This window comes from Mytilus californianus, unplaced genomic scaffold (genome assembly GCF_021869535.1).
Source record: "Mytilus californianus isolate M0D057914Y unplaced genomic scaffold, xbMytCali1.0.p SCAF_2, whole genome shotgun sequence".
NCBI classification, from domain to species: Eukaryota; Metazoa; Mollusca; class Bivalvia; order Mytilida; family Mytilidae; genus Mytilus; species Mytilus californianus.
Window position 1 is genome coordinate 30298486 of NW_026262668.1, and position 26703 is coordinate 30325188.

At 31.9% G+C, this 26703-nt stretch overlaps 2 protein-coding genes across 2 annotated transcripts in view; one reads left to right on the forward strand and one right to left on the reverse strand.

The window, feature by feature from the left end:
* Nucleotides 1-26703, forward strand: part of LOC127728939 (uncharacterized) — a 667964-nt gene that overhangs the window by 300453 nt on the left and 340808 nt on the right. The window lies entirely within an intron of this gene.
* Nucleotides 1-26703, reverse strand: part of LOC127729666 (uncharacterized) — a 306784-nt gene that overhangs the window by 43958 nt on the left and 236123 nt on the right. Inside the window, exon 18 of the mRNA XM_052237520.1 lies at nucleotides 20913-20931. Within this exon, the coding sequence (XP_052093480.1) occupies nucleotides 20913-20931 (19 nt within the window). The remainder of the gene's footprint in view (nucleotides 1-20912; nucleotides 20932-26703) is intronic.

A 26703-nucleotide genomic window follows, 5' to 3' on the forward strand; every position in this document is an offset into this window, starting at 1 on the left:
GTATTCTAATTCTACATTTTTTTCTACATCAATATTGTTCTGAAAATCATTCATCTTTTTAGAATCCCATCTATTTATTTTTCTTAGAAGTATTATTGTGACTACAACAATCAACATTTTCTGCTTGGTCATTTAATAACAATAAAAAGTAACAGAGAGTGGGTTATGAACATCTGATAATAATGTACTTGAATATAAAACTTCAAAGTCCTTAAACGATTTCAGAAGTCCAGGACTGTGTATACAATGATCTACGACACTGGCATTACGACAGTAAATCGCCCAATATTTTGATCCCTTCCCATTCTTCCATTCAGTATGAAAACGCCGTTACCTTTGCAAAAATTTAACAGAATATTTCCATATTTATTTCAACCTTTATCTATATTTACACGATTTGTGGGAATAGACAGAGCTCCTAGAGCATTAACTGGAGTTTCGATAAAATTAGTCAAATTATTATCACCATGGTCATTTTCACTTATAATTACAAAATCATCATCACAACTTGTCCTGGCATTATAATCGCCTTAAAGGCATATATAATTTGAATAATTTGAAAAGCGTAAGTATTTTTGTTCAATCACATTAATAGCTTCATCGGAAGAATACTTAGTATATTCTGGAGGAATGTAAACGACACCAAAAACAACTGGTTAAATCTGAATTAAAAACATTCCCATTAACTTGAAATAACAGAACATATTTATAATCTGTTTCTTTAATTTCTATCATGTTCTTCGCATTGTAAGGTCGTTTGCTTTTACTTTATACTAGATTTATTATTAAAAAAAAACAATGGACAAGACATACTGATAATATTTTAAAGTTCATACTCTTCATTTAATACATAATTATATATAAATCATGTCTGTTTAATGATTGATTAATGAAGAAGAAGAAACTATGATAATTAAATCATCGCATACTATTCCTTAACATGCGTTATGTTTGTGGTCCTAGAGTAAGATTAAGTTTGTTTTTTAATGAGAATTTAAGTTTTTCCATTCTTTTACATTCTAATTTTGTTTATTTCATGCTTTAACTATGGACAAAGAGCGCTGAGTCTGGTATTGATCTACGAACGAACTTTTTCCCATTGAAGGAAATGTGCAATAAAGCGTGATATCAACAACTTACATATACTTTCATATATCAGCGGTATGCCATAGTTCCGATAATACAAACATACGAATGTTGATGGGTTGCTGTTTCACAGGCTGACACATACCTAATTTCGAGATTAGAATTTTGATCCAGACGTGCGAGTCATATTAACAAGAATCATTGACTTACCAAAGCCTACTTTGACTGCTTTATAAATACAAATTTACAAAATACGACTTCGATCAGCATTTGGATACACAACTGGACCCTAGTTCCAATGAAAGTCTAAAGCACCAATTGCTAATATTCCACCATCTCTTTAAAGTTGTCTATGTCGTTAATTGTCTTGGACTCTCGTAACTATACAGCACTTAGTTTTAGAAGAAGGAAAAAACAAAGACTTCTGCTGCAGTTCATGGATGGAATTGTCCTATCCGTGATTCAAGGATTGCAGTCAAATGCTTTTAAGGAATTTTACAGCATAAAAAGAATTAAGTTAGTAACAGAACTTTGTGCTTCAGCTGTTTCGGGTCAGTATTGCCTGACAAAACGTTTATGACCTTTATTTCATACATTTACAACTATCTTGTTTTGGGTCAGCATTGCCTGCCAAAACGTTTTATGATCTTTATTTCATACAATTACAACTGTCTTGTTTTGGGTCAGCATTGCCTGCCAAAACGTTTAATGATCTTTATTTCATATGATTACAACTGTCTTGTTTTGGGTCAGCATTGCCTGACAAAACGTTTACTAGTATATGATATTTCGTAAATAAATGCTATGCTTCTGTTTTGGGTCAGTATTGCCTGCCAAAACGTTTATGCTCTTTATTTCATACAACTACAACTATTTTGTTTTGGGTCAGCATTACCTGCGAAAACGGTTTATATGAATTTTAGTAATAAAATAATATGCTTCTGTTTTGGGTCAGCATTGCCTGCCAAAACGTTTTATGATCTTTATTTCATATAATTACAAATGTCTTGTTTTGGGTCAGCATTGCCTGCCAAAACGTTTACTAGTATGTGATCTTTAGTAATAAAATGCTATGCTTGTTTTGGGTCAGTATTGCCAGCCAAAACGTTTATGATCTTTATTTCATACGATTGGGGTCTATATTGCCTGCCCTCCTGCCGATGCTGTCTTTACACATTATTCAGACTGTCAATGTGGACATTTGAGAGGCTACCATTAAATAGTTTTTTTTTTGTTTTTTTTTAAATTTTATGGCTCGGTTTAACTTCCTGTATGTATACATGAATTGTTCGTAAATCATGTTATGGTTTTTAATGTTGCCTATTTAATTCAAATTCGTAATTATTCATATATATATAAAAGGACTTTATGGTTTATCCCAATGATGTACTAAATGTTATGGGCTTTAGAGGTAAACCCATCACAAACTAATGTTTTTATATTTAACTAAACTGGTTATTAATTAAATGGTTTTTTCTCTTTCGAGAAAAAATTTAATGTATGTGTCAAAAGTTATAAATATTTATTCGGTTAAAATTTACATCATTTAACTTTCATCATGTTCATCGCAAGGTAAATAAAAATTATACGAAAAATCACTAAAAGCTGGAATATTATTTCAAAGATATTTTTCATTTTACAACTTTATTACGAGCATATACAATATAAACCTTTTAAAATGTATTGCATTGGAATATCAGTATGTTCAGAATATGTTCTGTAGCATGCCAGGAATAAAATGAAGATGAATTTATTTTATGTATAGCAATATATCTATTTTATATATTTATTTATTTATTTATTTATTTTTATTATTATTATTATTCTTTTCAATAGAAAAATCAAATTCCCGATGTATATTGAGTATATTTTAAGTGTAAATTAAAAGTCCCCAAGCTTATCTATACTGGATAAGTAAGTTTGGTGGATTCCCGTTATTTTTATAGTGGTATTATCGATATAAATTATTACTATTAATATTGAATGGTGGTATTCACCAGTCATTAAATTTCTAAAAAGCTGTATATTCAAGATTATGACTAAAGCCTAACTTTTTACCGAATCATGAGTTACGCAAAATATTTCTAAAATCTCATATCAATAATAACAAAAATAACTGTGAGTAAAAAAAATCTACATTAGATATTTATTTATTAATTTATTTTAAAAACTCTTTCCTTAAGAAATTTAATAAATCTATGATCTTTATACAATTTTGATTGAAAAATGTCAAGTGTAGTATGAGAATCAGTTGCTCATGATCCCATATAGAAATAGTCAGATATAAAACTTCGTATTTAAAAAAGATCCAGGGCTTCGTAAAAATGTACTTCTATTTTGTTTGAAGATTTAAGATTAAAGATAAAGTTTCGGTTAATTAATGTACTAATTGTCCGTACTAAAATATTTAGGGGATACTAAAAGTATTATCAAATGTCTAGATGTAAGACGAAATATGAATTCTGAAACATATACTTAACGACGATTATATTGTAATTTTATTGCTGTGGTCCTGACCGGAATAAGATTTACACCTTTAATCATTTTTATCAGTAAGAGATAATTTAAAAGTAATATCTTGGTATATGATCATATGAACTTTTAATATTTCTGCTCAATGTGGAAACGTTTTACAAAAATAAAGTGTTATTTTTTGGTGTACATGTATGTGAATGTCATGCTTGTAATTTTTTCAAGTTATATATAAATTGTATTCACGTCGCCAGAGTCCTCGGGTGGGGGATCCACTCTTTCAGCCTAAGAGTGGATTTGGGATCCACTCTTTCAGCTAAAGAGCGGATTTGTGGCAGATTTTTCTCCCCACCTTTGCTATTCTTTGTCATTTATTCAATTGATATGATATTAGTTGATGTAATTTCGTATTAATTATGTATTATTATTTCATATTAAATATGAACTTTTATGTCAAATGTTTTATTTGCAAAATGTATTTTTTGCATTTTATGATTTTGAATAAATGACCTTTTTTCGTCAGTTTAGTTTTTATATCATATAGCAAATCAAGTTCAGACTCTGGCCTGTGTATACATAGTATTATATGGTATCTAGCTGTCTGTCTTAAAATACTCCCTGATCGTCTGCTAGTCACCGTTTTCCTGTTTTTCATTCGGTTTCAGATAATAATCGACTTCAATGGTATCTTTTAACGCGGGATGTTTTGTGCCTACGGGGAAATCTCGACATTTTTTTTTAAATCGCGAAACTCATAAATAAATAAATAACAAATAATTGTCGAGTTATTGTGTGAATTTAAAATAATTCATTAGAATTTATTTTAATATTCAAACTCTTAAAATGCAAGCGTTAAATATCAGTAATTATCAAAGATAGAACTGCTCTGTTGAATAATACTTTCAATGGCTCAGTTTTTGTGAACATTTTATTACATAAAATAGTTTCAGGCATTTTCTAAATTGCCTTTCAATTTGTCCAGGTATTTTGAAAAAAGCCTGAAAAAACCTTCAGGGGAACACATATTATCAAGACAATAAAGCCCAAACTGGAAATGAAAGTAGTGATACAATAAGCTTTGTAGAAACTGAAGATAAATAATCACAGATAAGATTATTTTTTTAAATAAAAAGATAATGCCTGTTTACAGTTACAGTATATAAGGTCGCATAATATGTCAATTACAAATAAGTTGTAATTTACTCATATTAGAGAAAAATGACACAAGCGATGTAAGAAATTATATTATATTTGATAAGTAACTTAACTTTAGAATGCAAGTTGTACGTATAAAGCGTGTGGGGAATGCAATTTATATTTTAAAGCGTAATTACAATGTATATAAGAAAGGGGATTATGATGTTATTGGTTGTCCTTTTTTTCTTTTTTACCAAAATGAATTAATTTTTTTTCAATTCGGTCGTAAAAGTTTGAAAACGTTATGTTTACACACTTTATACGTGTCGTGTGCATGAAAATGAGGTTTAAAAAAAGGGTTACAGTGAGCTGAAAAGGGAATTATTCAAAAACAATATTTATCTAGTACATCGAAAAACACCACATAAAGGCTATATTTGCTGTTTATATCTCCTTCTGCTTTTACTTTGTAAACTCCATGAGCATAATTAGACTATCGAGTCTAAAGGTACAAATAAATTGTTTTACTTGACGATTGGTCTTTTATGGAAGAAAAAAAAACTGCTTTAATAATGCATTAAATGTGTTCCTACATTGTACAAGCCACCTGTATCACAGGCACTTGTCCCTGAATTTTTTTTTCCTATATACCTTTATATAACACAAGGTATATAACCTTGCATTTTTGAAAAATAACACCCGGTCGCAAACTTCCGTTACATTTCGATTCCGCGGTTGTCTATCCCACTGAAACTTGTTATACATTCAATTATCTACAAAATGGTGTATAACACGCTTATTTCTGTTGTCGGAATCATTAATAGACACTAGTGAAATAGAGGCTAAATGGAGCCGAAATTGATCACTAGGCAAATGTACCCCCTCTCAATAGCCCAAGAAATACTTGCTGGTCAATCTGAACTTGATATGTGATTTATTTTGATCATTTACACTATGATCCTATATAGTCCCGTTAGATTATTTCGTTAATGAATTCTATGTAGTGGGCGAACAAGTAATTATTATCTTATAAATTTTGGAAGCATAACTTATTAACTCTTTTCCATCCACAAAGATTTATTTCAAACCTTTTTTGGAGGACAACCTAGTATATAATCCAGATTCTTGTCGAAAATATCGTGTAGAATTCATCTTTGTTATCGTGTTTTGTTTGTTTTGTTTTTTTTTAATATTGAAGAAAAATGGTAGCCACGGTAGAGATGGCATGGTGTCATTAGAGCTCCTGAAATTCCTTGTTTTTTTTCACATTGCGTTTTAATGATCCCCATTTAAAAGTTGTACTTTTTACGATCATCAAATGTATTTGAATACATTAAAGTTTATATTAACTAAAATTTGGGTCTGACTAGTTGCCAAGACGAACTTTTAAAAGTTCAACAAAACACTAAAACATTCTGACTTGTTTTTGTATCTTTTATATACAAAAATAACTCTTCTCAATTTTAATTTTTAAAGCTACAAAATCAACATTTATTCTAAAAATATAAAAGCGATGAAATCTGAAACGAGATGATGCACTGTTTTTTTTTTTGTTTTTTTTTTTTAATAATTTACAAGGTAAGTCAAACAAGTCGACTTAAACATTCGTGACAGTAAAAGGTGTACCAGACGTACTCCTCACAATGAACATACATTGGTGCGTGTACTACCCTTTTTCAGATTTTTTTTCAAAATTCAAAAGATTGGATATAAATGCAAATTGGTGCATTTTGCAGATCATTAATATACTTTTCCGTTAAATTTTTTTCAGTGAAATTTATGAGGATGCATCTTCAAGATCCAAATCATTGTGAAATAAGTAAAAAGCATAATAAACAGTCTTGAATTATACGGCTCCATCACAACATTTAATGAGCACAGAAACAGCTGTAAACAATCAAAATATAATACCATTTAAATTATTTTAATTAATCTTCTTTCCCATTGTTGTTGTCGATTTTTAGGCAATTAGTTGTTAGAGGCAGCGTAAATATTCCATTGAAAGTGTAAAACCGGATTACAAATTAACACATGTATTTTGTACTCTCGGACAGTAGTTCCCGCAGATTAAAGATTAAACTAGTAACTGTTGTTCATGATATTTTAACAGATAGTCTACGTGATGTCCAGCTTGACAAAAGACACTAGTTCAATCCTCCCTCAAAAAATTGCGACTACGCATGCTGCTCTCAAATAACAGCATTTTAAAACTATTTTATTTGCGAGTACAGGGACTAATGATATATTTGCTCAATCTTGTATTTGATCTATTTCACAGTGGGATAACGGAACTGTCCCGAATGACAAAAAAATGAAAACTGTACAGTTCCGTTCACACACTGGGATAACTATTTGAATTGAATTGATTTGTTCTTACAATGTGCGTTATTCTGTTTTCCTATTCCTATATTCGTTCTTTGAAGAATCTAGAACTGTCGTCATAAAGAAGGGGTGGGGTGGGGGGAGGTATTTTCTTGATATTATTTTTAATTCTCGAGATGCAGACGATTTAATTGCAAAGACTGTATCTAGAGGTACTAGAAAATACTTTGTGTTTATGCTATTTCATTTCTGGAATTTCATTTTGCACATGTTTGCCTGTATGAGAAAAATATTTCGAGAACATTTTACTGAAACACGCTTACAATTTAACAATGGTTACTGTTTGCCTTCGTATTTAGAAGCTTTATGGTGGAAAATAATGAAAGATAATATTTATTTTTTAGGCAAAACGCACAACTGGTAAAAACAGTACGAACGATTAACATATTTCTATTGGCCAAACTATGTACAGCATTTTAATAACTCCTGATTTCGACAATTTCTTTATTTTCTTTGAAAATACACAAATGACATTTTGAGAGTAGCTGAGATAAACAGGTTTTATTTAAGTCCTCGGTCTGATCTTTATGCTGTACGACAGCCAAGAACTTGTTGTTTGACCCGAATTCTAGTCATAAGAACGGTAAAGAGATAGCCAATTGTTGAATTGATTAACAAGTTTTAAATCCCCCCTCCCCCCTTAAAAAAAAACAACAACAAAAACAAACAAACAAACAAACAAAAACTCTCGAAGAACGCATTTAAAACAGGTTAGTGTAAGTAAAGCATAGAAAGGAGACGGTACATTTAGGAACTTATTTTGCCCTGAAAATTGATCGAAATAAAAACATTTCTTGATACCATTACTTATCACAACTGTTAACAGACGAAACCGAGAAAACATCTACAAAATAAACAGAGAATGCTAGCTTTGTCTATTTCTTAAATAAACGAAGGTGACAAACTGTCAAAGTAGGTGCAGATTAGGTACCATCACTGTACGTTCTTCATACTTTTTGAAAGCCGGCCCCCACTTAAAAAAAATGTTCTTTTTGACTCACTCGTAATTTTTTATATTTACTACTTCCTACTACCCAGTCCTTTTGAAAATATATACTTTATTGTGAATATACACCATAGCCTCCGGAAAATAACCATCTCCTTCGATAAAACGACTGAAAATTCGCCCCCACCTGAAATACGACCCATTAAAAAATGCGTTGTACAGACTTTTTACTGACTCACCCGCCCCTCCCTGCAAAACATATGTAACCACTAAAAGAAACTAAAGACTCGTCTCACTTATGATATGACATAAAACGTGCAATCTTGGAAGTTTTCCATTAACCTCGTTTTACAACTAATAAATCAACTTTTAAAACTTATGCTGATAATAACCCTAAGAAAGACAACAATGTGGACAGTTATGTGTGTTTGTGGTTTTTTGTTTGTTTGTAACTAAAGATCACATAGGTTATAAAATTGGAAAAAGTAACCCGTGTTATAAAAGGTTGGTTTTTTTTTTCCTATCATAAATACCATGACTACACAGACTGAGAGATCATTACTTTTTCAATAGTTTTTTTTTAAAGATATTAATTCTAGAATAAAAATGGGGAAAAGTGATTTTAATGTACAACAAACAAAACTGTACATACCAGTATTGTATATGTTTTTCCATTTGAAATAACTAAACACGAATGAAGAACTAGAAAGAAACATTTATGTGAACGACTGGTTCATTAATCTATTCATGATTGATTATACAAACACCTTGATTATTGACTAGTCAGTAGTCTTGGAATCGTTTAGTTTACGAAATTCTTAGGTTCTAAATTGGGAAAATATTTTGAGGATAGTTTTTCTTTTTCTACCCATTGCATTTTGAACGTATATAAAAACCGTCTAAAACTCCACATGCGGGGTGTTGGCTATGGTTGACACGGGGTATCGGTTTCAAAGCGATAAACAACGATCAAGGTGAGTAAAAGTTTCACATTTTCCTTATTTTAAGAACTATTAGAACCAAATGATGTATTGCACGGAAGGTATCGACCCAACATTTATTCCCAGTTAACAGAAACAGACGTTCTGTTTTCTCAAACACCCCTCATCAGTTTTCCGCAGATTTGAGACTTCAAATGCAAGTTTCGTGATAAATAAAATAGAGAATGGAAATGGGGAATGTGTCAAAGAGACAACAACCCGACCAAAGAATAAAAAAACGCAGCCGAAGGCCACCAATGGGTCTTCAACACAGCGAGAAAATCCCGCACCCGGAGGCGGACTTCAGAAAACCTACTTTTCGGCGACCTACAATGTATTCCCGTACTTTGTATATAGACATGAATTCATAGCATAGAATCAGACATAATGCGTGCTTACCGGTCAATATTTCTTGGTTTTAAAGTTAATTTTTTATCAAAATGTAATGTGTCGCACAGGTTGTCAGATTTAGCATCTCACGGGAGTGAGGCTTTCATTAAGGCAAGGATAATTTTGTCTTTAATTCTGCCTGTATCTACAAGTAAAAGTCAATACTACACGTAAAGATTATGAAACTTCGGGTTAAACGCCAAGAAGACAATAACCATGAAATCGAATGGAAACATTGTCATATTTTGAAATGACAAATCATTCTGCATTTCTAACCTGATATTACAAAGTTATTGATTGATTGTTTAACGCCACTTTCAGCAGTATTTTGGTATTTCGTGCCGGTTAGTTTAAATATGTGGAGGAAGCCGGACAACCTACCTTCGGAAGGAAAACTGACAATCCTAGTCAAGCAAGATTGGAGTCGAGTGCACCTGCCACATGCGGGATTCAAACTCACAAGCTCACCAGGCTAACGATACAGTAGTTCGACTACTAAGACTACTTGGCCACCGAGGCCCCAAGTTATGACATAGAATCACGGGTTAGCATACAGTGACGTAGCTTAATCTTTATTTCTACAGAGGCAAACGATTTGAAAGTTTGGAGTCAAAGCCTCAGCGCAGTTCAAAGACCGCGATGGGGATATGGCGTGGAAGGTTAAGGGTAAAAAACGTTGACTTGTTTTAAGTGTTATGTAATGTATAGAGAGCATGATTATCCTTTAAATCACGATAAACAGATTATCATGATTGCTACATATAGATATCGACACAATGTAAAGCTTTTTGGCCCGTTTGCTGCGCTCACTCGCCCAATAGATTCACATGGCGTCTCGTGGCTGATATTTTTCAATATCAATGTGTTAAAAACCCGATAATCTATGCTTGTACTCTCCTTACATCAGATTTAAAGTGTGCATTCTAACTGGACGTGACTGGATATATTTATGCATACGGCACAGCCAACGGAAGCCCTTTTTAAGCAATAGTTTTACTGTTGAACAGGGTCTGTTATAGAGTACGAACTGCAATACAAAACGAACGCCAAATCCCCTTTTGGGAAAGGCTTTCCTATATTTAAAACTCAGATATCTTTATCCCAGTCATATCCATATGCAGGATACAAAAACATAATTAGAAATTGAAGATGTTAAAAAAAAGTCTTGCAGTCTTATAAAATTATTACATTTGCATACATTTACATAAATTTCAAATACGTTAAATTCATAATTGGAATCGTTCATTCCATCTTAAAATTATTGGTGTTGTGTTGTTTCCCTCTTTCTCTCTCTTGCTCTCTCTTTAAAAAAAAGGTGGGGTCTTGATTGACCACATAATGGCAAAAAGTTCTTAACTATGACAAGTTCTGATTTGCTATCCTGACTTTTAAACATGAAAATAAAAAGGCAAATTTTGTACTAAGACAGTCACACTTAATATTGAAAATAAGTAATGGATTATATTCATGAAAAGGAAAAGTGTGTATCTATTCTTTCTAACGACGGCAAAAAAACCAAAATAAGGTCTATACTTATGCTAATTTATTGTTTTATCTCATGATTTTGTCATATCAAATCATGGATGCAAAATAATTTGTCAGTTCAGAATATGACAATTTGTTTTACTAGATTGTTTTAAAAAATGATTTTTGTTTTCTAGGCATTAAAACCAAATCTTTTCTTTAAATGTAGTATTGCCTATTTCTGTTTGATGAAGATAGTATTAAAGACAAAATTATTCTTGCTTTTATGAATGCCTCACCCCCGTGAGATGCAAAATCTCACAACCCGAGCGACACTACATTTTGATGAAAAATAACCTAAATACCAAAACATTATGACTGGGAAGCAAGCATTATTATTCTATGATACGAATTCGTTTTTACATGAAAAGTACAGAAATACATTTTGTAGGTCGCTGAATATATAGTGTTTATCACGAAACTTGCATTTGAAATCTCAACATCTGCGACACGGAAAACTGAGGAGGGGTGTTTGAAAACATAGATCTGTCGACGTCTGCTTCTGCTTGCTGGGAATATATAATGGGTCGGTACATTCCGTGCAGTCCATCATTTGGGTGCAAACAGTTCTCAAAAAAGGAAAATTTGAAACTTTTACTTACCTTGATCGTTTTCCTTTGCTTCGAAACCGCCACTCCGTGTCAAACATAGCCAACACCCCGCGTGTGGCGTTCTGCACGGTAACTATGATGTTCTAAATTGAACCAAGACGCATAGGGTTTATATTTTACATGTTTAAATCTATAATCCGTATAATAATCAATGTTTAAAGTCTAACTTGTCAACCTCAGCATCGAGAATATACATAGATATAAGAAGATGTGGTATGAGTGTCAATGAGACAATTCTCCATCCAAGTCACAATTTGTAAAAGTAAACCATTATAGGTCAAAGTACGGCCTTCAACACGGAGCCTAGGCTAACACCGAACAGCAAGCTATAAAGGGCCCCAAAAATGACTAGTGTAAAACCATTGAAACAGGAAAACCAACGGTCTAATCTATATAAAAAACGAGAAACGAGAAACACTTATGAACCACATCAACAAACGACAACCACTGAACATCAGGTTCCTGACATAGGACGGGTGCAAACAAATGAAGCGGGTTTAAACGTTTTAATAGGCGTCAACCTTCACCCTAACCTGAAACAATAGTGTAATATCATAACATAGAAAGACACACCTTTTCGTATAACGTGTAATAGGAGTTATTGCCATTTAATGACGAATTAAGTCATCATAGTTTTGGTGATTCTCGCAAAAACCATAGTAGACAGAGATAAACTGTAAATAGCAATAATAATCAGTAAGACAAGATGTGCAAATAAGTCAATTTGATTACTTATAGGAGTTATCGTCCTTCATTACCAGCTTAACCCATTTGCGTTTTTGGCGCTAAGAATAGTCATATAAACTGTAATAGATAGATATTATAAAATGTCTACAAATAAGTGGCATCGCTGAAATTATCAGTTGCATTCATTGACGATTTTTACCCATTTCTTTTGTTTTCGACTGAGACAATTGAAGATAAAACTATTATAATCATGATAATTATTATAACTTACATTGATTTTCCTTTTTGGGGGGATATATACGAAACAAACTTGCATGCTTCGTAATTAAATGCTTTAAAATATGTAAAGATAAGCAAATTTAACTGCAGTTGTTATGGTTATTTAGACTCAGTTTTACTAAGCTATACCAAAACAATACATATAAATTTTGAGTAAATGAATTTAAAAAAGGAAGAAACCAGTCCGTATACTTGGTCAATCTGTTTTGGATATTGTTCATGTACATGTATATAGTATTGGTTGAAGTTGTTATAAATATGTGCATGATTTATCATTTTCAAATCAGCAAAAATAAAGATACAATGTCTTAATAAAACGTGATTATATAAAAACAATAGGCCCGTGGCCGATTTCAGGCTACGTATATCTGGCGCCATTGGAAAACACAAATTAATAAAAAAAGCTTAAAGTGTTGATATATTTCACTATACAAAATAATTTAGTTTCGGAAGTTTATTTATTCGTCATTGGTTTCGAAAAAATGAATCAGTTTCTACATGTTTATGACGTGACAGCTAAATCATAAGTGACATATCTGCACTTAAACCAATTGTCTATATTGTATCAGCCTTTTCAATTATCAATAAAATAGGCATACTTTTCATAGCTTTAACTTTTTCTATTTTTGGAAAATCAGAGGCCAAAAAATGGAAATTATCATACATCCCTCTTTAGAAATGTTCTCAATTTCCTCGTTTATGCATGATAAATTCCTGTTCCGTCCTGTTTGTCCCTCGTCTATTACCTATTCGGTAACAAGACTATGACTAAACATCTTAAACAAGTCATCTTGTGTAAAATCAAACAAGATTTTAAAAATATGTGCATACAATATGCAAATATGGAAAGCCATAAGGAACACCCCGATTAAATTATTTTCCGAAACACTCGAATTTACGTAGATTATAAATTTTGTTTGTTGACAAAATGTTTTGCTTCTTTAATAAAAAAAAGATTCGGGATAATCATTATAATCTATGGCTCCAAATAATGTGCTGAAGATTTTTCGAATTTCTTCAGATTATAATTTGAACTTACTGAAAATTTGGTCGGCTACAAATTAATGAGCCGAAGATTATTTTCGAAACTAAATACTTCGACAATACAATTCCCGCATATTATCAGTTTTGACAAATTGTTCGGCTATCTTCCTAATAATTAACATCGGACTCAACTTTATAATCTTGTTTCCTAACGAAAAAACTTCAGCAAATTAAAAAAAAAAACAAAAAAACTTCAACCATCGGCTAATCTTCGGTCGATTTCAGTTAAAAATAGCGGAAAATTTGTCAAAATTGGAATCTGCGGGATTGTGGAAGTCTTTTGTTATGAATTTAATCTTTGGTACATTAATTTTTGATTAATACATATTGTTTTGAGCCAAAAATCATTATTTTAAGACCGATGATTATACAAGATTAAAGATTCAATATTTTATTAAAGTCTGACCACTAAAGTCTTGTATAACATAAAACATTCGAATACATATATAAAACATAGTGTATATTAAACCTAACAATTAAATATCATTAGCTTAAATACTAAAACATATAAAAGCGCCATTCTATTAAGAATTATGAGAGACTATTAAATGAATTATTATATACAATATTTTACATAATTTTAAAACTGTATAATTTTATATTTAAGATTTAAATTTTATCATCAGCTATATATAAATAAGAAATGTGTTCTTCTACATAAACAAATTAAAGCAGGTTTAAGCAACTACCTGACAAAATTCTTCATTTCTGAATAAAAATACAGACATTTCGTCATTAGACAAGTTATGAAATTGATCATTATGACTGCTTCACTATACAATATATTCCGAAGGATTGCATATAAAGAACTTAGAGTAAATACATGGTTTCCATCTTTAATTTCGATTTTACACACAAAACAAGATCTTTCATTAATTGGTTTATTCTCATATCGTCCTGTTTCTATTTTAAGTGGCGCAACGCCACATTTAAATTTTGCATATTAAGCACTTCTTAATTTAATAGACATATTTTGTTTTAAATATAACTCTGTACAATATTGTGATTTATATAGCTTACAAGTACGAAGCTTGTTACCATTACTCTGTGACACAATTTTGTTTTATTAAATAAAATATCTTCAAGTTGTAAAACAATATTCTTATGAAGCGTACTATTAAGACTAGCATACAATTCAAAATTACAATCTTTAAGTTTTTTCATGACTCTATTACACCAGTTTTTCTTATTATTTACAACATTTTTATGTGACCATTTGAAAACTTTATAATTTATTCTGTCATTGTCCATGACACTACATCTTGCCATTGCCTAAATACACATGTCCATTGTTTTACATTAGATGGTCTCCAGCCAATGTCCCCGTTAACAGCATCATTTGCGTATACTTGCCAACACCCATAAAAACACGATAGCTCTGTTCTGGACAGTGGTTATACTAGAAAAATAACTAGTGCCCCAAATGGATGCACAATAGCTTATGACTGGCCAGACCAGAGTATCAAATAATTTTGTAAAAGTACTGTGCTAGAAACCACCATGTGCTTTACTTTTAACAATCATTAAACTTCAAGTTCGACTTGCAGACCTTGCTACAACTTTAGCCATCTCATTATAATCAAGAAATTCTGTTAACAGTAGACCCAGATATTGGTAACAAGACACTTGTTGTACTGTATTTTCATTTAACAAAAAAGACTTTGATGTTTGTTGAACCGAAGGGTTCCTAAAATGCACAACTTTAGTTTTATCTAAGTTTATATTCATACAATTGGTAACACACCAATTACTTAGTACATCCAATAGATCCGGCAAATCATTTTCGTTTTCAGCAATAAAAATACAATGTCATCAGCATATAAAAGAACACCAACTTTTTCACCATCAATGTCTACACCAATATCTAGTACTTTTATAACATCAATTAAACTATTAATGAAAATATTAAACATAACAGGCGATAATACACATCCTTGTTTTAAACCTGAATTAACGCTGAACCATTCTGTCATATTGCCATTAAGTTAAATACAACATTCTACATGCGAATATATTGCTTTCAATGTACATACAAATTTTGTACTTATTCCTTAATCATCCAATTCAGTAAACAATAATTGATGTCAATGTACTTTGATGGTCAATGGTATTTCTGGCTTTACGGAAGCCATTTTGTTCATCACGAATAATATATCTTTGTTCTAACCAATACACTAACCTATCATTCAGTATACTGCAATATAATTCATATGTACAGGGAGCTAAAGTTATGCCCCTGTATGACAAATAAAACCGTGGATATGCAGTTGAAGACTTAGGAATTAGGTTTATAATACTTTTACCCCACACAGAAGGATTTTTTCTATATTTGAAACATGTATTAAATAACTTATGCAAAATTAGCATCAATTTATTATTTCTAAATAACTCTACTGACAACTGATGACCTGGTGACTTACCAGTTTTACTTTTAGCAACACCACTTACTACATCTTCAAACAATATTTAACTGTCTAAAAAATCATCAGAGATATTTTATATTAACAGCAGTGTAAATGGTTTGATTATTACAATTTAATAAGTTATCAAAAGAGTTTTTACCATTTATTTAAAACAGTGTTTGTATCTGTACTGTTTTTCCCATCGTCTTGTATCACTTCCATCGGTATAGATTTCTGCCGTTCAATTCCAACGCCGACTTTACCAATCTTCTTCCAGAACTCTCGAGGATCCCGTTGTTGGGTATCTAGAAGTTGTTGAATACTGTGGTACCAAAACTAAGGTTTTGCTTTCTTACTGCTTTTGTCGCACAATTTCCGTTTTTTCTACAAATACTTGGCGTAAATCCTTCTTCCAGCCGCTATGACTATCATGCCACGCACGTTCGGCTGTACATTCATCGTTCCAAAGAAGTGTTAAGCTGTCGTTCCACCACGGTTTATTCATACGTCTCCGTTTGTTACTTTTGCCGTCATATATATTAATTTGACGTTAATTTAGCTTTAAACCCATTCCAGTTTGTACAATATAAACGAAAATTTCATATTTACTGTCTAAATTTTATTGGTTTATTTCAGATTTCACCAAGTCAGTTATAAATGCGTTAAGTTTGGAAACTGTTTCATAGTCAGACATCCAATCGTTTGGAATCTTACTAATCTAACAGTTCCGTTATCGGTCAATTGATCGGACACGGTTTGTTGAACATCATAACCAGGTGTGACAAATGTCCAGCATAACCAAGAGTGATCCGGTATATGTTTCGGGTCATAAGAGCCTACGGCTGCAATTTCTTCAATTAGTGCTTTTGCTTCAATGACTTTTTTTAATTAAGTTTTGAATAAATGACAGTTTTTCATAAGGTACTATGCAATAGCCAACGAACAATGATCCTCTGGTTGACACAAACGTAAAGTCATTGTTTATAAAATTTCGGCCATTTGAAATACAGCAATTTATGTTGCTGGTAAATTAGAACAAAGTTTAATAAATCCAATAGTATTACAGTGTATTTTTGTCACAAACTTTAAAAGGTTCTGTAAGTTTGAAATTTTCGGCTATTTTGGTAACTTCTTCTGAATACTGGTTCCCGAAATCTTGTTGCAAAAGTTTTTTACACAAGCTAATAACGTTCATTCCAAAAAGTCTAGGGGCATTTTCTTTTTTTTTGACGGGTATAACTGTCAATAGGATCTTTCACAATTAGAACACCTCTGTTTGGCAAACGTTGCCCCACAATGTCAATATCTACTTCAATATATCCAATATACGGTATACAAGTTCCATTTGCACCTTTTACATGTTTTAGATAAAACGTAATTTCAGTTTGAAGCTCGGTACACCTCCTCAGAAAAAGGTTATACAACGACTGTGTAACTGTTGTGACGACAGTTGAACTAGTATCTACTAAACAGTTAACTTTAAATCCTGCAAAGTAAGCACTTACTGTTGGACATTAACCCACTAAACGATCAGCTTGAATTGAGTCCGTATCAATATAATCTACAATGGGACTCTTCACGGTAGACGCTACGGGTTTTCCGACTTTTTGGAATTAACAAATGAACAGTCTGTAATCTTATGATCTGGCTTATAACATCCGTAACACAACAGTGTACGTCGTTGTGGCTCGAACCTATTGTATCTACTATTATAATTAGTTGACCGTTGCTTTGAATTTACAATCTTGGTTAATGTTTCATTCTGGACAATACCCAATAACTGAATAAAATTATCGGATTGTTCACTACTGTCGGTTTTATCCTTACTTGTGCAAACATCAGCTGTAGGTTCTTCTTGTACAGTTACGGTTGTTTCACTTTTTATTCTTGCAGTGTATTGTTTATCCTTATATTCTTATTCATCAGACCACATACTAGCTTCTTCACGTTAATCCAAAAAAAGGCATATGAGGTTGTGAACGAACTATTTGTTTCAGATGTTTTCGAAAGATACTGTCTTGTACATTTTGTGAAAACTGGTCGCATAATGTTTTCTCTTTATTTGGCATCCAAGTAGAGTCTTTATTTGTAATTTTACCCATTAAAGAGTACGAATATCCCTTTAATGATTCATTTGGCTTTTGTACACGATCCAAAAAATTCTTCTGTACTTCGGTAATGTTATCCTGCACACCAAAGGCATCTTGTAAAATTTCTTAAATTTGATCTGGACTTTGTCGTACTAGACATGCTAGATGAGAACAGTATTTCACTTCATCTTTAGCAGAACCTTCAAGCTGTAAATTATAAAATCCGCTCGTTCTTGACGGGTCATTTCACTTGAATGTAGCACAGTATTAACATCTTAATCCAATCTTCAACCGGAAATTTGTATCCGGAAAACTTCGGAACCTTTCTATCTTTATGCACGTATACAACATTCTTTTCATTCGGTGCCTTTTTCACTTCATTTTCACCACTAGATTTCAAAGATATTTCATTAATTCTATTCTATTCATTCACTTGCTTTTGTAAAGACTTACACGTAGGATTACTTGCCATTATGAACTTCCAAAACTATTGAAAATTATATACAAATTCAAAACTTGCAAAAATACACAATATATAACTCCAACTCAATCTCCACAAAAAGTGAATTAATGCATAACTATAATACCGTATGCATAAAACGCATAATCCAGAATGAACAAAATAATTCACACATTTGAACATATATCATCAAGTCTATCAATATCCCATATATTCCAAAAAAGAGAAAAACACAATTACTACATCGTTCTTCATTAGTTAAATGGTTTCGACACTGTTTAATATCTTCCTTTGTATTCGCTTTTCAATCGTAAACTCGCTGTCACTGGTATAAACTCCAACAATGTTCGGTTAGGTCCGTACATATCCCGATGACACGTCAATTTTCGGCTCCCGCCGTGGATTTCCGGTCTGGTATACACTTCGTCAAAGTTCGATTAACTCCATGGATAGCCCGCTGACACCCACATGAACTTCAAAAATGTTCCGCTTCCTCCGTATATACCCCGCTCATGCGTCTGATGGAATGCCAGGAATCATTCCCGTCTGGTTTGTCGACGACGCCATATGAGACCAGGTAGAATAAAGCTATTGATGACTCGAATGCGGAACGTTCAAATACGTTATTAAATATAAGAAAGAAGGGAATGACAGATCTTATACTGCTGGCTACGGCTCATAATGTTGCTTCTGGTCTAACTTATTCTGCATTAACAATAAAGATGAAAATCATAGTATATGTAGTCAAAATACAAGGTCAAACTAGCCAGTACCAGAAAAAAACAACTATTCAGAAAAGCAGTTTGTCCAATAGCCAGTAGTGAGTAAAAATCAAAGAGCCTACATGGAGTATTTGGATTCACTGAACCATATAATATAACATGTGTTCAATATAGTTAGATCATTATAAAATAAGAGTAACTAGATATAAGTAAAGCGCAAATATATATATTATCAAATAGATAAATTGTACATAAATCAACTTGTCCACATAATTAATTTATGTTGCTAAGAAATTCACAAAACAAGTCGCCGTTACTATTAGGTGTAAAATCTACAACATTACGTTCTGGCAAAAAGTCAATTCCTTGTATATAATCTTTTATATCGGAGACTCGACCATTCCAATCACCGCGTAAATAAAAAGACTACCGTTTGGAATTGTAATTTATGTATACATGTAATTTGGAGGAAAACCAAACATTTTGTCAAACATGATAACTGCTGTAAGCTTTTGGTTTAGAGGATTCCCGCTCTAATTGTTTTGTTGTTAAAAATCGAAGCAGCAACGTATGAATTTTGATTGGATAAAAATAATCATCGGCCTTGTGTAACAAATCTGCGGCCGCCACAGATTTTTGAATGGTTAAAAATATTCTTTAGCCTTGTGTTGAAAATCTGCGGCCGCCACAGGTTTTGTGATGCTTGAAATAATCTTCGGCTAATGTGTTGAAAATCTGTAGGGTTTGCCGCGATTATCATTAATAAAGAAAGCGAATATTTTTAAAAAGGAAATCTGCGGGAGCTGCAATTTTCATGCCGACGATTAATAATAATCTGCGGGGGCGGGAATTTTAATTTTTTTTCCATGTATTTCTTATGGGAAAAATAATAATAATCGGGGGGTTCACTCTGGCATTCCATAGAGACTGACTTCTTACGATACAAATTTTAAGGCATCATTGTACTTTTTGATTAAATTTTTCGTTTCAGCCTATCTTATCCGTTTTTTTTTTGTATGTTATGTACAACATGCATTTACAGGCAAAATTTCCCAGGATTTCTCTATCTGTTCATGTTCTTAGTTTACGCGAGATATTTGATGATGATAAGCTAAACTTCTTCGAATTTTTGTTCTCTAATAATTCAGAAATTAGGTTGCAACTTTTAATTTACATACATGTAGCAAATTGTGACGACCTTTGGATTTCAAATAACCAGTATAGATACTTACTTAAAAGAGAAAACTTCATAACAGAATGAAAGAAGGCGTATTAAATTTAAAGAAACTTCATTTTTTGATAGAAACTGAAATAATATATAATATGGATGGTTTTTTTGGGGGGTGAATGTTTTTTTTTTTTTGTGTGCACATTTTAGCTGGAAGTAAGTTTCAAATGCCTGAACCAAGTTAGGAATATGACAGTTGTTTTTCACTCGTTCCGTTGGTTGATAACGTTTGGTTTTGTCAGTTTTTTGTGGATTTACCCTTTTTTGAATTTGCCTTAAATTTCAGTATTTTTATTATACTTTTTTTTTATTAATAAAATCTTTATCTGATACTTGAATTAGCATTATGCAAAGTACAGTTGATTCACGTATGAAAAATTTTATCATTTGATTTTTTTTATTATTTACTACCTTAAGTATAATAAGCAAACAAACAGGGTTAATAGTAATAACATAAGTATATGTCACTTACTTTACTGGAATGTTGTTTTCTGAAATAAAGTGAATATTATTATACACAACGTTGAGACAAATCACCTTTGAATTTGTTAAATGGACCGAATAATTGATGTAACAGATGTTACATATTTGCAATACTGGTGCTTCGTAATCTTTCTTTTAATGCAATAACCAAATGCAAATTGGAGGTGACTCATGGTTATATAATTGCTTCTTCTAATAGACATTTTCGAAAACTTATCGATACTGACGCTTACAACTATGTCACAGACACTTATAGCATATTTATGTAATTTACATTTTGGATACTGTACAAAATTTTTATGTTCAATGATTTTTTAATTTATTGGCTCTGTTTAAAAGCTTAAAATTGACCGATCTTTATTTATACTTTGTTAAAAAAAAGGGGGATGTTTTGTGGAAATAAGTAGAATTTTACACAAAAAACAGGAACCTGTACAGTCAGGATTCTATTTTGTCAAAAGTAATTCCCCATTACGCCGACTAAATTTTTTAAATCGTGAAAATGGAAGCCATTGTATGTATGACGCACCGTCAATTTAGCTCTTGAAAACCGAGACATTTATCAACATGGCATAATTACGATCCTTACATGACAGTTGCAATTTTAAAAGACAAATGTTTCTACCGGCTATAAAGCATCATTTAATGTACTTTTGTCAATTGAAAACTATTGTCTGATTGGTTGTCTGAGGGACTTTTCGAAAGTTAAAAATAAACCACTAAAAAAACTATCAAATTATTTTGTGGTAGAGCAGTCTAAATGTTTGCAGAGGTTGACGACTATTTACCCTAGATAAAACACTTAAAAAAGGATTTTTTTCAGAAATGGATTTTTAAGATCCACTTCTAAAGTTTGTCGTCAAGGACTTTTAGTATGATTTCAAGGTGGTGTTAGAGAACGGTGTGTCCGACTTTTTTTGATACATTTCATGAATAAATAATTACACATGTAATATGCCTACATTTTCACTAAAATGAGTGAACGAAAGTAAAAAAAAAAAGTGGAAAATACGCACCAAGTTTAAACATTTGAAGTAGCACGAAGCTTTTATTTTGATATTCAAACACAACTACTCTGATGTTATGACACATTAGAAAGGTATTTCACTTGACCTATATCTTTCATGCTTTTGTACTGTGAATTTGTTGTTATTATATCAAAATGTAGCCTAAATATATAAAAATAATAAATCTGAAGCGAAATGGTGTATCAAATATTTCTTGCTTTATACGTTTTCAGGACAAACAGTCAACTCAAACACGCTTGATCATAAAAAGGTGTACCCGATTGTCTCTTTTAATATAAGATTATTACCTATATGTGTGTTATTTTCCCCTAAAAAACTACATGAACTGCAAATTACTACTTTTAAAAGATCAATCAGTATGCTTCGACCATTAGAATAAAACAGTTGAAATATAATAAATTCATCACTTAAAGAATTCCAAAACTAATGAGAGTACTTGGTTTTTCTGGCTCAGATTCCTAGTAAAATCTTATATAAAACCAATTACAGAATAATAAATTTCAAAGAGTCCAAGAGTTTTACAAGGTTATTAATTCCGTATATTTTGACATTTTGATGCGGTCTCTCTATTTTTTTTAGTCAGTGTAGGTATCGGTGTTGGTATAAGTGTCCGTGTAGATGACTTTTCGAAAATGTCTAATCATGAGTCCTGAATATGTTCACCAATGGCTCATTTAACTCAAACAAAGTTTTTTGTCCATATGACGTCATATTTTTTATTTTATTATTTCAAACGTAGTTTTAGTCCTTCTTGTTTTATTAGTGTAAGTTTAAGATTGAAAAAAACATCCAGTACTCTCAGTGACCAGCTGGGTCGATATCCCTAATGGACCTTGAGCATGTTGAGACGAGAAACTAGGAATACGTAATTAAAAAAGATATATATATCAGCCCGCCATACAATTGTGGATGCTGTGATTTTAAAAATGGACATAATTAAACTATGAGAACTGTTGTATAGAGCTGATGTGATGAAAAAAGAAATATGTAGATTTGGCCTTCAATAAATGGAAAGGACATTTTTTTTTATTTTATGATCAGAATTTTGGGAATATTTCATGAGGAGAGTGATATTTTTCACCATCTTTCGGGGTCCGGCAATTTGTGGGAAAACTAATCTCACTTGCCATCCCGGAAATTTAACCAGACATGTATAAATGTTTCAGCTTAGATATGAGCCATCATACTTATTCAAGTTAACGATATGGACTGAGAAACAGAATAAAATGTTACCATTGCCGCCTATGTATTGCGCATCCTGACCCAAAGTGTAAAGTTTAATTTCAAAAGTGATGGAGTATTTCATGGTTCAATGACCACACATTTAGGATGATAGCTGCTGAAATCAACGTCAGTTACACTCTTTTAGTGCTATTTAATTAAATACAATACAAAATGGTTTCCAGTACATTTGATTTCATCAAAAATATACGAATTTTGTGCTTTTAAACAGTGAAGAAGCAGAAAATTGGGCTTGTTATTTGCCGAAATTGAACAGAACAAAAATAATTGTAGCACGTTTTAGCAAAACATTTGCAGTTGAAAACAAGAGATTTATACAAAAATTTAGATGCCTCATATCTTTGTCACTATGCATTGTGTGTGAATGGAGACCATATTGTTTTAGAACCTCTGGAAATTAACAACCAGCAAAAATATGTATAGCTTTAATGCCTGTACCAAGTCAGGAATATGACAGTTGTTATCCATTCGTTTGATGTGTTTGAGCTTTTGATTTTGCCATTTGATTAGGGACTTTCCTTTTTGAATTTTCCTCGGAGTTCAGTATTTTTGTGATTTTACTTTTTTCAAAACAATGCACCACACATATTGTGCATGGCACAACATATACTAACTCAATGCTGAATCTAAAATTGTGGTTTGTCATGGTTTTAATTGAAGAAATGTAAGTAAACGTACAAGTAGGCCTTGCAAGTTTTACCTCGAATCAATAATTTGAGAAAATACGAGTTTTTAACACAAGTAAAAAATGAAAATAGGAGTAAAGTCCACCCTCACACCTCCGAGACACTGAAACAAACATGCAAACATGTTTATTCAAGTTTATAAGCTCAAGGACAGACATTTATGTGTTGTTTTACCAGGTTTTACCATTATTTACAGTACAAGGGGTGTAACTCTTGATGGTTTCATTTCACTGTGTAAGAAAATTGGGACATTCAATCAAATGAAGTAAACATGCTTTAAGAACTAAATGAAAGTGACACATAGAGACAAATAAAAATGAACAAAATACAATATATATTAAAGTAAGACAACAAAACAAAATAAAGAAAAACGGAATGAAAATAATTGCAAATATGACATTAAGTTACAAACTGTAAATGTTGTAATATTCATTTCACTTGGTTTATTTTATTTTGAATTTTATCTTATTTCGTTGTAAGTCTTTTCGAATGGATGTATATATTGCATTTGGGAGATACGAAATGACGTTTGTGTCAGATACAAGGTTCACTGTCTTGGACCATGATCCCATTTTCATAATTGTTTAAATTAAACAAACTATTTAATATAAAAAATACAACTAACTCAAAACATGCACATAAATTTCTGAAAACGTGTGTTTTTTTTTTTAATAATAAGATATATTAATAAATAAATAAATAAATGCAGTTGTCTCCTGAAAGGCTAAAAAAAAGCAAATTGAGTAACCTTTTAAAACTACAAAATGGCTGTGGAACGAATTCTTTGTGACTTGCATTCTGACATATTTAGTTTCTAACTGATGTTTTTTTTTTATATCCACTTTTACGCGCTCTCTTGTTTAACAAGACATTGATAGTCTGCCTTTTGCGAGCATGTAACCTGTTAAATTTGACTCGTCAATTTTTTTGACACGCACAATCATATATTTCTTGTTTACGTATTTTTTCAGAGCCACTACAGCACGAGATTTTTACCTACAGCACAGTCTACAGCTTTCAAAGTCTTAGCCAATGCAACAGCTTTTTTACTATTCACTTTCAAGACTGCTGCAGATGCACGACCTATGGCATTGCGTGAAAAAATCTTATTTTTAGGTAAGTATGTAGAAATTGTTCTATTGACGGACTCACACTTGTTTGTATTGCTGAAAAAATGCATATGATGTAAAGCGGTCTGAGAAAGTTTCATTTCTAACATGATTCTATTTAATTTTGTCTGTCTTGGCTGGTCTCAAAGACCTATTTTGTAAACCCTGACTGTTAAGGTTGATATAGATTTGAAGCACCAGCTAGTTTTTTTCCCACTATTACATAGTGTTAGGCTCCATCTACATGTATCACCACAATTACAGTTATAACAATTTACCACAGACTTAACAACATGAGGCAAACATTTGGAATTTTTACCAGATTATATTTTACGAATAGTGATTTCATTATACCGTGTGACCATAATTTTAAAACATTGGCAAAAGCTTTTTTTATATCATTTGTTTGGGCCTTTGTAGCTCCAGGGAACATATTGACTCTAAATTTAGCTCGGAGTACTTCACCGAACTGACTTTAATTTGTCCCCTGTGTATAGTATCTGCAAGTTTAATTACTGGCCATAAAAGATCAAATATTTCTTGCATTGCCTCTTGTAAACCTTGTACATTTTCGCATCCCCATCAGTAGTACAATAATCCACAAGTAAATCAAATTTGGCAATTTCTTTTTACCCATTTCATACCCCAGATCATTCTCACTCAAAGGATCATACCTATTAGTGTTTGCAGTGCAGTACTCATGATCAGGACATTCAACAGCATAACCTTTACCGCGTAACCATGCACCAACCCAGCATAGTTTGTGTATTAAGTGAAAACCTATGATATCATAATTGTCTGTTTCATTTTCATAGCCAATACCAATTGCTTGTGATGCATTTTGTTCCATTTCATGTCTCCTTTTTATATAAATTCTCTGATAGGTACAATCTATTTGTAATTTTACAGGAATTTTTGTTTTAACCTAAGGTTTGACCTCTCCTTTTTAAATTTTCAACCACTTGTTTGGTTTCATTTTCAGCATGTTTTACAACCTTGTCACAAACATTATTTGTTATTCTCTGCATTGTTGTTTTTGCCATAGAGGAATACATGAACTAGTCATAAGTACTCGCGCGCTATCATTACCAATATAAGAGTTAATCACGCAAGTCCGTAGTTAATTGTAGCACTCTTGTGGCCAGAACGTCCTTTGTAAATTTCTCTAAACAGTTTATATTTTTCTGAAATTAATGTACACTTGGTACATTTCATTTCCCAAATCAAACCGATACACCACTGAGTCTCTTGTACTAGTTCAAAATGTGGATTATTAATAATCAAAATGTTAAGATCTCTATCTTCTGTTCTGTTTTCTGTACTTTTCTCCTCTAAATATTTATCTAGATAATCATCAGATATTTTATCAGTAGTTTGACCATAATAGCGATATTTTCAGATTGTGGGGCTACATAAGATTTCTTATCGTAACTCTCTGTTGAGTACAACTTGAACTCCTTTTCTGTAGGCCCGGGTAACCAAACAGATTTTGTGATGGTTTAATGTGTCACATTTGTGGTTGAAGAAGAAATTTCAAGTTTAGATGATGCACAGATGAAGTTTTTAAAACCTGTGAAGATGTAGCTGTAGATGGAAAAACACTATTTATAACACCACACTCTTGATTTGTTGCTAAGGATTCAATATATGTGCTTTGTTACCAACCTTATAAGTTTCTTTTCCTTTTCCCTTTCATTTTCAAAAAATATACAGTG